This window comes from Bombus bifarius, unplaced genomic scaffold, assembly GCF_011952205.1.
Source record: "Bombus bifarius isolate JDL3187 unplaced genomic scaffold, Bbif_JDL3187 scf7180000008023, whole genome shotgun sequence".
NCBI classification, from domain to species: domain Eukaryota; kingdom Metazoa; phylum Arthropoda; class Insecta; order Hymenoptera; family Apidae; genus Bombus; species Bombus bifarius.
Window position 1 is genome coordinate 741,939 of NW_022884396.1, and position 15,100 is coordinate 757,038.

General features: G+C 33.5%; 3 protein-coding genes across 3 annotated transcripts; all 3 read left to right on the plus strand.

Moving 5' to 3' along the window:
- The first annotated feature begins 3,439 nt into the window (after positions 1-3,439).
- Positions 3,440-5,845, plus strand: LOC117207195. Its single transcript, XM_033447145.1, has 7 exons — positions 3,440-3,546; positions 3,853-4,118; positions 4,209-4,466; positions 4,745-4,994; positions 5,399-5,467; positions 5,546-5,635; positions 5,708-5,845. The coding sequence occupies exons 1-7, from the start codon at positions 3,448-3,450 to the stop codon at positions 5,843-5,845; spliced, it is 1,170 nt and encodes a 389-aa protein (XP_033303036.1). The 5' UTR covers positions 3,440-3,447.
- Positions 5,846-8,365: 2,520 nt separating this feature from the next.
- On the plus strand, positions 8,366-10,633 carry LOC117207221. The gene is made up of 7 exons (XM_033447200.1): positions 8,366-8,464; positions 8,564-8,829; positions 8,978-9,232; positions 9,532-9,784; positions 10,188-10,256; positions 10,334-10,423; positions 10,496-10,633. Exons 1-7 carry the CDS (start codon positions 8,366-8,368, stop codon positions 10,631-10,633), a joined length of 1,170 nt encoding a protein of 389 aa, XP_033303091.1.
- A 1,171-nt stretch (positions 10,634-11,804) lies between these two features.
- Positions 11,805-14,067, plus strand: LOC117207222. Its single transcript, XM_033447202.1, has 7 exons — positions 11,805-11,903; positions 12,027-12,292; positions 12,441-12,695; positions 12,992-13,244; positions 13,621-13,689; positions 13,768-13,857; positions 13,930-14,067. The coding sequence occupies exons 1-7, from the start codon at positions 11,805-11,807 to the stop codon at positions 14,065-14,067; spliced, it is 1,170 nt and encodes a 389-aa protein (XP_033303093.1).
- The last annotated feature ends 1,033 nt before the right edge of the window (positions 14,068-15,100 follow it).

Genomic DNA, 15,100 nt, shown 5'->3' on the forward strand with positions numbered 1-15,100 from the left:
TCAAGTGTCGCATACTCGAAGGATATTCAAGTGCAACTATTCGAAATTGCCCGGAAGAATGCCCGAAACTCTTAAATCAATCTCGTTTCGTGAATTAACCCGATTCCCGAGGGATCTTCACGCCCCACGAGTCCACGTATCCTAAATTCTCCGTTCTGTTCGTATAGTCGTACAATCGAACTCACCGAACCTCCCTATTTACCGACCATCATCGAACGAAACAGACTTTTCCACTGTAACGCAACGAGACGAGCTGTAACTTCACGGCTCGTCGATTTCACTTCTCGTTTCTATTTTTTTTTTTCTGCAATCTATTTCCACGAGATTCGACGTGAGAATAATAGAAGTGGAATTTTTATGGAGTTTAGCTTGGTCAAAGTGCATTATGATAATGAATTGCACTCGATTTTCTTTGCAAGGGAAGGACCTCTCACAAGGTACAATGTTAACTTTCTGTTTTCGTATATTAGTATATTATTATATTAGTATATCCTTGGTTACTGTGTTGATCGTTAAGAGAATAATTAAATAAGAATAATAAATAATCAGGTGAGGGAACGAAGATGATAAAACAAAACGACCGTAAAAAGACGTTGAACCTCAGAGTTTGATACGAACACGTATCGATTGTCTCGTGAGAAATGAGATAAAAATAAGAAATATCCCATTATCCATTGTGGTTGTCTTTTACTTGTGTTAGTCTTAAACAAAGCTCTACAAATTTCATTTTTACTTTCTTACGAGTCTCATGTGAAAAAGTTTCTTTAACTCGGCGCTTTCGCCACGGCATCCTCGGAACTGAGAACGTTTTCGATACACAAGTTGAAACAATTTCTGTTAGTAAGAAAAAAATATACGCGTAAGTATTCCAGTACTTCATACAGATAATATACAGGGTGGTTGGTAACTGGTGGTACAAGCGGAAAGGGGTGATTCTACGCGAAAAAAGAAGTCGAAAGTATAGAATAAAAAATTTTTTTTTTAATTTTTCCATCGAGACAACGATCTACAGTGAGATCCGTTATAACGAGACGCGATAAAGTGCACGCGTACCGAGCGAAAATTCAAAGCCGATTTTCTCGAAAACAAAGCCTCGAACGAAAAATCTTTATTCTATATTTTCGACTTCTTTTTTCGCATAGAATCACCCCCTTTCCGCTTGTACCACCAGTTACCAACCACCCTGTACAATACGGTGTAGAACGTATGAATGAAAATAATGATTTTGTGTCATGCTATATTAGAGATAATTGAGGACATATACATATTTATGTACGTTATAAATAAATTAAATTAACTAAAATATAATATTCTGTATTCGATTCAATAGCAAAATCAAAAACATTTAGGACGTTGATAATTTTTCACGTATACCGGATACTATTATTTGATTACATATTAGTGCAATCTCTTGAAATGATCGTAAGCACTCGAAACTATATTAATCGATCATCACTCGCGTCTCGTGCATAACGCATAAGGTCAAGGCAAGTTAATACAATTTCTTCGTTATAATTCTCTATTCATGAAGCTCGTTCTCACTTTTAATAATTACATATCGAGAAACGAGTCACGTTAACGTCGCGCGTATATATCGATCGAAAAATTAAATAATTTTTAACATTTTCTATGTTAATTTCTACAAATAGATTAAAATAAGAACGAAGAATTACGTGGCAACAACAGAGAAAATAACCATATTGAATCACATGATTGCACTTCCGAACTTCATAGATCCAACTGAGCATCGATTCAGACTTATATGCAGCTGACTTTGAAACACGTTGCTGATTGTTGTGCTTTCTGTCATTGCAATTTGTCGACAAATATACGATACAACACATAGCATGGAGTATAACATAGAAAGTGCCATAATCATTGTATGCATAATCATAGCGATCGTTGGTCTGTACCGATCTAAGGTGAATACGTAATGGATCTTTTTTTGATTATATAGTATAAAGCATCACACTGTTTCTTTTGAAAAATAAAAAAGTATATTTGCTGGTGTGTTTATTATTTCATATTTTAAGAAGTAAATAAATAATATAAATCAGCGAAGTATTGATTTTTAAAACAATTGAATATTTTAAAAATTATCTTTAAGAGAATTTAATCTATTTACTAAAAGAAAAAGATGTTTATTTATTTGACATATCTGAAACAATGAAAATCTATTCATCGAATATTACTGGCTAAAGCAAGTATAAAAATATAGAAATGCAAAATGAAATTTTCACTCAAATTGTACACTGTAATTACTTTCGTTCTTTTCGTTTATCATTCAGAATGCATCGTCTTATCGTATAAGACATATCCGATCTCCATATGTCCAATACGTGTCCATATGCAAAAGAACTGATAACAAACATCAAGACGTGCCCTTTTCGACGCCATTCAACTCTTACTTCAAACGTTTTTCTCGTGCAGTAAATAATTTTATTATAACGTGAAGTAATAAAGTAAAATGCTTCATGCTATTTAAAATGGGCTATATCTATGGCTTTCCTCCATAATATCACGATAATTACTTCCTATCTGATCACGAAATTTAAACATATCGTAAATAATGCAATTGGAAGTGTTAGTGGAAATTAACATCATTTTTCGAGAGAAAGGTTTAACGCGACCTATAGTTCTGTAGTACAGAATACGACGCAAGCAGAAAAGATGTTAACCTTTGGTCCTTCAACTTCAAGATCAGGTCGAATTTTGTGGCAACCTTTCACGTCAGGCTCCACTATACTGAGAATGTACAATCACTGTACTGTAGAGATTTTGACTCCAATTTTGTTTCATACCATACGCCATACCTAAAGGATAAATTAAATTAATTAGAAAATATTCTAATATTCCATGTACGACGCAATATCAATTGAAACACACCTAGTACATCACCGATTTTTCACATATGTTTAATAAAACAATTAGTGCAATCTTCTGAAATGATCGTAATCGTTGGAAAGAATATTATTCGATCATCACTTACGTTCCGACGATATCTTATAAGGTCACGTCAAGGTAAATTATCCACTTTTCCTCCATCATAATTTCATAGATTACATTATATCGAAAACATGAAAACTTTTCTTATATCTAATAATTGAATATCCGATATTCAATATATCCGGGAATCGCTAGCACCTTCAGTTGCATAGAGGAATGAGTCACGTTAATATCGCGCGTAGATATCGCGCTGTAGAACGTTGAACAATTTTTAACATTTTCCACGTTAATTTCTAAAAATAAATTGAAACAAGTATGAACAATTACAAGGCAACAACCAAGATAATAACCATATTAAATACCATTGCGATACTTCGAAACTTCATAGATCCAGTTAAACATAAATTCAGATTTATATGCAGCTGGATTTTGACTACGTTTCTGGTTGTCGTTTTTCCTCCCATCATAATTTACATACAAATGAACGATATAAAACAACACATGGCGTATAACATAGAAAGTGTTACATACATGTTCCAATATATCATCCATGATCTTGGATACATAAGCATAGTGATCATTGGCCAGTACCAGTCTAAGGTAAATTTTTTCAATTACTTTGTATAATTTGTTTCCTACGAAAAATGAAAAAGTATATTACTAAGTATATTTATTTCTTATTCTGTATTTGTTAGCAAATAAATAATATAAGTAAACGAAGTATTAAGTTCTCAAATAAGATGAACTTGATTTATTTGCTAAGAGAATGTTTATTTACTTGACACATCTGAAATAATCAAAATCTATTCACCGACTATTACTGTGCAAAAACTCGAAAAGGGAAAATTACATTTTTACGTACATTAAACGATTCAATCGCCTCTAAATTTGTCGTTTATTATTCAGAATGCAACGACGTTGATAGAGCGCATTGACAAAGTGGACAAAATTTTCAAGGAACTAGGAATTGAAATCGAGTATCGCAGTTTGTTTCGTCACATGATGATCGTCGGATCCTTCTGGTTATTAAATGCGGTCATAATATTTGCACTTTTCATAAAGATGTTAATACAACGCTCCGCACTGTATACCACAGCATTTCTTATATTCATTTACTGCTACATTACGAACGCCCAATCAATCATTTTATACGACTACAACACTGCCGTATAGTACGTAAACGATCTTCTTTGATAAAATCATTTTCCGTGCACCTGGAAGTTTAAACGTTGCTACTTTTCGAAATTCTTTTGCTATTACAGTTGGCTAGGATCGCGATTTAAAAATATAAATCAGCTCATGGAAACGTTTATCTTGAAGAATTCTCAAGTAGAAACAGAGGATTCCGATACGGAAATCATCTTCGAACCGAGTCATAATTTTCGAAACAGATTCGAATTGGACGATTGGTTGTCCGAACGAACTGTAAAAGTTTTACAAGTAAATTCCACTAACAACACTCGGAAGTTAAAACAAAGGTCACTGTCCGACGATAAAATTCGTTTACTTCAACGAATCAGGTAAATAAACGTCGAATCAATAACAATTACAGCCACGGATAATGGCAAGTATAAAAACACGGAAAGAAAATGATAAAACAATATTTCTAGACGAAATTGTCTTTGGCGATTAAACCTATTGCACCATTTGAGCTTTTCTTTTAAAATTCTGAATCGAGAGTTCGAGAATTCTTTTGTAAAATGTATCTGTAATTTACACTTCCTCTTGTCTTTTGTCACTACATATTGTTATGAACTTTTGGACAAATAAAAAGATTTGAATATTTGCCAACTTGAAGATTCGCGCATCTGCAAGTGTGCAACATATCGAAGATGGTGAACCAAATATTCAACACCCAAATATTAATATACACGACAGTGATACTACTAAATTGTAGTATATCTGTCTACTTCTTGTACATGCAATTCTCCAGACCATCTAATAGCATAATTTCGATAGAATTAATAATGATGTACGTGCTGAACAACGTCCTTGCTGCACTGAAAATCCCTCTAATGAGCTACGATTGCGAAAATACAATGAGACAGGTGAAAACTTTGTTCTTCACTTCTTTTAATCCCACTGCGTGGGCCAATCTTCAACAAAACGTATTTTCTTATTATTCTGCAAAATGTCATTAATTATGAATAACAGCGTATTGCAATTGGTATATTATCGTTAGAAAGAATGCTACTAATTTATTTCCTTCGAATACTGTCGATAATATACACTATTATTCGTGCGTTAATTTAAAAAATTTTCCACTATTTATTTTTCCAATAAAAGCAGGTTTCTGCAATAGAAACAATTTTCATATTCTTGTAGCGTACGTACCAGACGGTGAAGTCATACTTTTGTGAAATCTTTGCTTAATTAACCCTTTGCTTGAGCTCATCAAGTTGGATTACTTTTTGTGAAAGGAAGTAACAAGTTTCACTCGATCGATTTTCAGGCTAACAAAACGATAGGACTCCTCCACGCATGTCCTGTGGACGGGAGAAACGCAGAATTAACAGATGAGGTAAAAAAGTGGAAATTTTATTCATTTACAGATTAAAATGAAATTATCGTAAGTAACGTAGAATTAATCTATTGGTAGATCCTCCAATTTTCTTGGCAAATATCTTACACGCAACTTGAAAGAACAAAATCGGTTCATTATATATTAAACTATGGGTCCGTTCGATACGTTAGTATACTTCTTTACATGGATATATTTCTCCTTGAATTTATTACAAATTTATTCGTATAATTTTTACAGTGTCTCAACTTCGTAATATCTTATTTGGTGATTATGATACAATGGAGCCAGCACTTGATAAAGAAGGATTCAATAATAATCACAAACAAAACCACCACCTTTCAAACGTTACAAGAGAATACGAGCATAGTAATATAATAGTATAACGTTGGACACTTTTCGATAGCGTCTTGTTATGGAATTATAAAAGTCGCACATGAGAACTGTAATTAATCCTTAATAAACTGCACCTCATAAAAATGACTTCTTTCACACAATCACCTTAGGATTTTAAATCGTTAAAGGTATGTTGAGGTACGAGGTACAAGATATAACGTGATAAAATTTAATGAAAAGAATCTTTGTTCTTCGACCCTTCAACATTTCACGATATAATGGTACATAAAAATTGAACATTTTTGGATGCTTTTTATTTCGCTATGTCGTTGCGAAAGCATAATTTATTAAAATATGCCCGAAGCAAATTATTTCTTGGCACGAGCGTGTTAATATTTTCCTATATAAAATAACGAGATGCATCGAGAGAAGTGTTTGTATATCAAAAAGTATATATATTTCCCAACAAAATTAATAACAACAGAGCATTCCCTCTTCAACGTCATTTCACTATTGCTTGATAGCTTTTTGTCAGGTAGTAAATGATTTTAAAGTAATATAATGCGAAAACATAAAGTAAAAAGCCTCACTCTATTTTGGAGTATTTAGGAATAATTTCCTGTTTTCTCATTAATATTATGTTATTTACTTCCTATCTGACTGCGACATACAAACATATATAATGCATCAATGCAAACATATTCATGCCACGCAATACCAATTGAAACATCTCAAGAACATCAACAATTTTTCAAGTACATCGAATATAGCAATAAAAACAATTTCCTAAAGTGATCGCGATCATTCGGGATTATCATCATTATTCTACCAAGAAATACCATTTGTCGATAAGGAATGAAATCAAATTAATTGCTATTTCTACTTTATAACTTTCTACGTTCCTATGACATTCTATTAATGAAACTCTGCCTTATTTCTAATAGTTGCATATGCAATATCTGAGTCCCTATCAACTTTAGTTGCACAGAGAAGCGAGTCACGTTAATGCCGCGGGTTAATATCGTTGAAGAAAAGTTAAAAAATTATTCACGTTTTCTACTTGAAATTTAAAAAATAGATAAAAGCAAGAATGAAAAATTACGAGACAACAACGAGGATAATAACCATATTGAATTACATGGTGGCACTTCGAAACTTCATAGACCCAAGAAAACACCGATTCAAATTTATATGTAGCTGGATTTGGAACACGTTGTTAATTGTTGTGTTTTCTGTTTTCGCAATTCATTCACAAATACAAAATATAAAATATTAGGTTAAGTAAAAAGTTCTGAGCGTTTTTCGCTAGATGTCTTTAGTGAGCCATATCTCACGATGTGCACATCGCATCGAGTCATAGTATACACCGATTTCAAGGTGATATTACGCATCAAAAAGGTTCTTTGTCAGTTTTGTGTTCGGTGAAGCCAGTTGTGTGTTACAGCGTTCGAAAATGGAGATAAAAAAAGAGAAAATTCGATACATTCTTCAGTACCACTACGACCAAGGTGAAAAGGCGGAGCAGGCGGCCAAAAAAATTTGTGCTGTTTATGGACCCAGTACAGTATCGAATGCAACAGCAAAGCGGTGGTTCCAACGATTCCGTTCTGGTAATATGGACGTCGAAGATGAGGCACGCTCTGGTAGGCCAATCGTCGAAAATGTGGATAAAATCATGGAAATCGTCGAGTCGGACCGGCATGTGAGCACTTATTCCATTGCCCAGGAACTGAAGATTAGCCAGAAAACCGTTTGGAACCATTTGCATAAGGCTGGTCTCAAGAAGAAGCTCGACGTATGGGTGCCACATGAATTGACGCAAAAGAACCTTTTGGACCGAATTGATGCCTGCGATTCTTTGTTGAGACGTAACGAAATCGACCCATTTTTGAAGCGGATGGTGACTGGCGATGAAAAATGGGTCACATACGAGAACAACAGCCGAAAAAGATCGTGGTCCAATCGCGGTGGGCCGGCCCAAACGATCGCCAAGCGTGGATTAACGGCCAAGAAGGTTTTATTGTGTGTTTGGTGGGATTGGAAGGGAATCATCCATTATGAGCTGCTCCCATCGGGGCAAACACTTAATTCGGACCTCTATTGTCAACAACTGACCAGACTGAAGCAGGCGATCGACCAGAAGCGGCCAGAATTGGCCAATAGGAAAGGTGTTGTGTTCCATCAAGACAACGCCAGGCCGCACACATCTTTAACGACGCGTCAGAAGCTCCGAGAGCTTGGCTGGGAGGTTCTATCGCATCCGCCGTACAGTCCAGACCTGGCACCAAGCGATTATCACCTTTTTAAGTTTTTGCAAAATTTTCTTGATGGTACAAAACTGGCCTCAAGAGAGGCTTGTGAAAATGAGCTGGTCAAGTTTTTTACCAATAGGGACGAGGACTTCTTCAACCGCGGAATTATGAAATTGCCTTCAAAATGGACAAAAGTAATCGAACAAAACGGCGCATATTTAATCTAAATCGAATAATCTTGACTATGTTAATTTCATCGTCGAAATAAAGCGAAAAAGCGCTCAGAACTTTTTACTTCACCTAATATCACATGGTGTATAACATAGAAAGCGTCACATACATGTTCCAATATACCACGCATGTACTTGGATACATAAGCATAGTGATCATTGGTCTGTACCAATCCAAGGTGAAAACACAATGGATCTTCTTTTAATTATATAGCAATGAAATTTTTACGCAAACTTAATAACTTCGTTACTTTTGTTTTTACTCGTTTATTATCCAGAACGTATCGGCGTTGATAAAACAGATCGACAAAGTGGACGAACATTTGAAGAAATTGGGAATTGAAATCGAGTATCGCAGTTTGCATCGCCATATAACGATCGTCGGATCATTCTGGTTACTAAATGCGGTCGTAGAATCTGCAATTTTCATAAAGATTTTAATACACAACATTTTACAGCCTCCGGAAGCATTTATTACCTTTGTTTTGTATTATATAACGAACGCCCAATCAGTCGTATTATACGACTACAACACAGCGATTTAGTATGTAAACAATTAAAAAGCAGATATTGTTCATCATCTGTACCATCATGCTTCATTGGATTATATTCGATATTTTCATTACATTTTACTCTAAAATATTTCAATATAATTCTTTTCCCTATCTTTCAAAATTTTACTGATATTACAGTTGGCTAGGATCGCGATTTAAGATGATAAACGAGCTTCTCGAAACGTTTCTCTTGGAGAAATACAAAGTAAAAGCAGAAGACTCCAATACGGAGACCATCTTTGAACCAAGTCATAATTTTCAAAATAGATCTGAATTGCACAATTGGCGGTCCGAACGATCTTTAAATGTTCCAGAAGTATCTACGACGAGCTGCGTTTCGAATGTAAAACAAAAGATCGTCCAAGAAAAAGTTCATATACTTCGGCAAATTAGGTAAATAAAAATCGAATTAATAACAGTTACAGCAACGGATCTTTATCAGTTTTTTATGTTTTCCATTGAAAACATAAGATAAAACGGCGACGAAAGACAAAGCTACTTTATAAAAAAAAATTTTATTCGTCCAATGAACCTATCGTATTATTTGATACACCCTTTTAATTTTGCGCTGAGAATTTGTAAATTTTCTTGTTTAACGCAACTCAGATTTAAACATTCATTTGGTTGTCAGTATATACTATTTTACATATTTCGTCAAATATATAAAAATATGAAAATTCGCAAATTTAAAGGTTCGTGCATCTACAAGTGTGCAAAGTATCAAAGATGGTGAACGATATATTCAACGTCCAAATATTAATGCATACGATCACGACACTGCTACATTGTACTATATGTGTCTACAGCTTCTACATGAATCTTCACAGAGGGCTTAATTTTATAATAGATCAATTGGATATGACATCAATATATATGTTGGACAGCGTGGTTGGAGTCTTGAAGATCGCTTTAATGAGCTACGACTGCGAATATACAATGAAACAGGTAAAAACTATATTTTTAATTCTTTAACTCTGCTGCGTTGGTCATTTTTCACCAAATCATATTTTCTTAAATTATGAATAATAACTTGCTATTTGGGAATTAGTACGTCGTTAGGAATAATACTAACAATTAATTTTGATTCGTTTCAAAGACTATGATACATACCACCATTCGTTCATCGATTTTAAAAGGCTTTCATTACTCGATTTTCCAATAAAAACAGATTTCCCTGCAGAACAATTGTCATATTTTTGCAGTATACGTATAGATATAGTCATATTTTTATGAAACGAACATGTTGTATGTTATAAGATGTTTACGTTCTTTAGCAGGAATGAAATAAATTTTTCCACTGTTTTGGAAAAGCAAGTAACAGTGCTTGACACGATCAATCGATTTTCAGGCTAACAAAACGATAGGAAACATCCACGCGTATCCTGTGCACGAAGGAAACGCAGAATTAACAGATGAGGTAAAGGATGGAAATTTTAATCATTTACAGATTAAAATGAAATTATCGTAACTAACGTAGAATTAATCTATTGGTAGATCCTCCATTTTTCTTGGCAAATATCGTACACCCAACTTGAAAAAACGAAATCGGTTGATTATATATTGAACTACGGATTCATTCGTTACGTTAGTATACTACTTTACATGGATTTATTTCTCCTTAGATTTATTAAAAATTTATTCGTATAACTTTTACAGTGTCTTAATTTCCTAATATCTTATTTGGTGATTATGGTACAATGGAGCCAGCATTTGATAAAGAAGGATTCAATAATAATCACAAACAAAACCACCAGCTTTCAAACGTTACAAGAGAATACGAGCATAGTGGTATAATAGTATAACGTTGGACACTTTTCGATAGCGTCATATTATGGAATTATAAAAGCCACACATAAAAACTGTAATTAAAGATTAATAAACTGCACCTCATAAATAAGACTTCTTTCACACAATCACCTTAGGACCTTCAATCGTTAAAGGTATATTGAAGACGAGGTACAAGATACAACGTGATAAAATATAATCAAAAGAATCTTAGTTCTTCGTTCCTTCAACATTTCAAGATACAGTGGTACATAAAGATTGAGATTGTTTCGATGCTTTTATTTCATTACGTCGTTTCGAAATCATAAATATCGAAATATCGAGATGCATCGAGAGAAGCGTTTGTATATCAAAAAATATGTGTTTCGCAACAAAATTAATAACATCAGAGCATTTCCTCTTCAACGTCATTTCACCGTTGCTTCAGAGGCTTTTGCCAGGCAGTAAATAATTTTAAAGTAATATAATGTGAAGACATAAAGTAAAAAGACTCATTCTATTTAGGGTGGTTAGGAATAATTTCCTGTTTCCCCATTAATATTATGTTATTTACTTCCTATCTGACTGCGACATACAAACATATATAATGCATCCATGCAAACATATTCATGCCACGCAATATCAATTGAAACACCTCAAGAACATTAACAATCTTTCAAGTATATCGTATGCAGCAATAAGTACGATTTTCTGGAGTGGTCGTAATCATTCGGGACTATAACAATTATTCTATCATGAAGTACGATCCGTTGATAACGAACGAAATTAAACTAATTGCTTTTCCTACTTTATAACTTCCTACATTCCTATGACATTCTATTAATGAAACTCTGTCTTACTTCTAATAGGTGCATATGCAATACCTGAGTCGCTATCACCTTTAGTTGCACAGAGAAACGGGTCACGTTAATGCCGCGGGTTAATATCGTTGAAGAAAAGTTAAAAAATTATTCACGTTTTCTACTTGAAATTTAAGAAATAGATAAAAGCAAATATGAAAAATTATGAGACAACAACGAGGATAATAACCATATTGAATTACATGGTGGCACTTCGAAACTTCATAGATCCAAGAAAACACCGATTCAAATTTATATGTAGCTGGATTTGGAACACGTTGTTAATTGTTGTGTTTTCTGTTTTCACAATTCATATGCAAAAACATAATATAAAAAATCACATGGTGTATAACATAGAAAGTGTCACATACTTATTCCAATATACCACGCATGTACTTGGATACATAAGCATAATCTTCATTGGTCTCTATAAATCCAAGGTGAAAACAAAATGTATCTTCTTTTAATTATATTAATAATGGAATTTTTTTTTTGGAAGTAATGGAATTTTTACGCAAATTTAATAACCCGACTACTTTTGTTTTTGCTCGTTTATCATTCAGGACGTATCGGCGTTGATAAAACAGATCGACAAAGTGGACGAACATTTGAAGAAATTGGGAATTGAAATCGAGTATCGCAGTTTGCATCGCCATATAACGATCGTCGGATCATTCTGGTTACTAAATGCGGTCGTAACATCTGTAATTTTCATAAAGATTTTAATACAAAACTTTTTAGAGTCTCTGGCAGAATTTATTACCTTTGATTACTTTTACATAACGAACGCCCAGTCAGTCGTATTATACGAATACAACACAGCGATTTAGTATGTAAACAATTAAAAACAGATATTCTTCATCATCTGTACCATCATCCTTCATTTGATTATATTCGATATTTTCATTACATATTTACTCTAAAATATTTCAAAATAATTCTTCTCCCTATTTTTCAAAATTTTACTATTATTACAGTTGGCTAGGATCGCGATTTAAGATGATAAACGAGCTTCTCGAAACGTTCCTCTTGGAGAAATACAAAGTAAAAGCAGAGGAATCCAATACGGAGACCATCTCTGAACCAAGTCATAATTTTCGAAATAGATTTGAATTGAACAATTGGCGGTCCGAACGATCTTTAAATGTTCCAGAAGTATCTACAACGAGCGGCATTTCGAATGTAAAACAAAAGATCGTCCAAGAAAAAGTTCATATGCTTCGGCAAATTAGGTAAATAAAAATCGAATTAATGACAGTTACAGCAACGGATCGTTATCAGTTTTTTATGTTTCCCATTGGAAACATAAGAAGATACGGCGAAGAAAAACAAAGCTACTTTATAAAACAAAATTTTATTCGTCGAATGAACCTATCGTATGATTCTACACTCCCTTTTAATTTGGTGCTGAGAATTTGTAAATTTTCTTGTTTAACGCAATTCAAATTTAACCATTCATTTGTCTGTCAGTATATATTATTTTACGTATTCCGACAAAAAAAAAATTTGAAAATTCGCAAATTTCAAGGTTCGTGCATCTAGAAGTGTGCAAGGTATCGAGGATGGTGAACGATATATTCAACGCCCAAATATTAATATACACGATTACGACACTGCTATACTTTACTATATGTGTCTACAGCTTCTACATGATGTTTCACAGAAATCCTAATGATATAATAGATCGATTGGATATGACATTGGTATATATGTTGGACAGCATAGTTGGTACTTTGAAGATCGCTTTAATGAGCTACGACTGCGAATATACAATTGGACAGGTAAAAAATATAATTTTAATTCTTTAACTCTGCTGCGTTGGTCATTTTTCACCAAATCATATTTGGGAATGATGTTGGGAATTAGTATATCGTTAGGAAAAATACTAACAATTAATTTTGATTCATTTCAAAGACTATGATACATACCACCATTCGTAGATCGATTTTAAAAAGTTCCATTATTCGATTTTCCAATAAAAACGGATTTCTCTGCAGAACAATCATATTTTTGCAGTATACGATATGCTCATATTTTTATAAAACGAACATGTTGTATGTTATAAGATGTTTACGTTCTTTAGCAGGAATGCACCAAATTTTGACACTGTTTTGGAAAAACAAGTAACAGTGTTTGACACGATCAATCGATTTTCAGGCTAACAAAACGATAGGAATCATCCACGCGTATCCTGTGCACGAAGGAAACGCAGAATTAACAGATGAGGTAAAAAAGTGGAAATTTTATTCATTTACAGATTAAAATGAAATTATCGTGAGTAACGTAGAATTAATCTATTGGTAGATCCACCATTTTTGTTGGCAAATATCGTACACGCAACTTGAAAAAACGAAATCGGTTCATTATATATTGAACTATGGATTCGTCCGTTACGTTAGTATACTTCTTTACATGGATGTATTTCTGCTTGAATTTATTACAAATTTATTCGTTTAACTTTTACAGTGTTTCAACTTCGTAATATCTTATTTGGTGATTATGATACAATGGAGCCAAAACTTGCTAAAGAACGATCCAATGATAATCGCAAACGAAACCACCACTTTTCAAACGTTACAAGAGAATACGAGCATAGTGGTATAATAGTATAACGTTGGACACTTTTCGATAACGTCATATTATGGAATTGTAAAAGTCGCACATGAGAACTGTAATTAATCCTTAATAAACTGCACCTCATAAAAATGACTTCTTTCACACAATCACCTTAGAATTTTAAATCGTTAAAGGTATGTTGAAGTACGAGGTACAAGATATAACGTGATAAAATTTAATGAAAAGAATCTTTGTTCTTCGTCCCTTCAACTTTTCATGATATAATGGTACATAGAAATTGAACATTTCTGGATGGTTTTATTTCGTTATGTCGTTGCGAAAGCATAATTTATTACAATATGCCCGAAGCAAATTATTTCTTGGCACGAGCGAGTTAATATTTTCCTATATGAAATAACGAGATGCATCGAGAGAAGTGTTTGTATAACAAAAAGCATATATGTTTGCCAACAAAATTAATAACATCACATTATTCCCACTTCAACGTCATGTCACTATTGCTTGAAAGCTTTTTGCCAGGCAGTAAATGATTTTAAAGTAATATGATATGAAAACATAAAGTAAAAAGCCTCATTCTATTTTGGGGTGTTTAGGAATAATTTCCTGTTTCCCCATTAATATTATGTTATTTACTTCCTATCTGACTGCGACATACAAACATATATAATGCATCAATGCAAACATATTCATGCCACGCAATATCAATTGAAACACCTCAAGAACATTAACCATTTTTCAAGTATATCGAATGCAGCAATAAGTGCAACTGTCTGGAGTGATCGTAATCATTCTGGATATAACTATTATTCTACCGTGAAGTACCGCTCATCGATAACGAATGAAATTAAACTAATTGCTTTTCCTACTTTATAACTTCCTACATTCCTATGACATTCTATTAATAAAACTCTGTCTTACATCTAATAGTTGCATATGCAATACCTGAGTCGCTATCACCTTTAGTTGCACAGAGAAACGGGTCACGTTAATGCCGCGGGTTAATATCGTTGAAGGAAAGTTAAAAAATTGTTCACGTTTTCTACTTAAAATTTAAAAAATA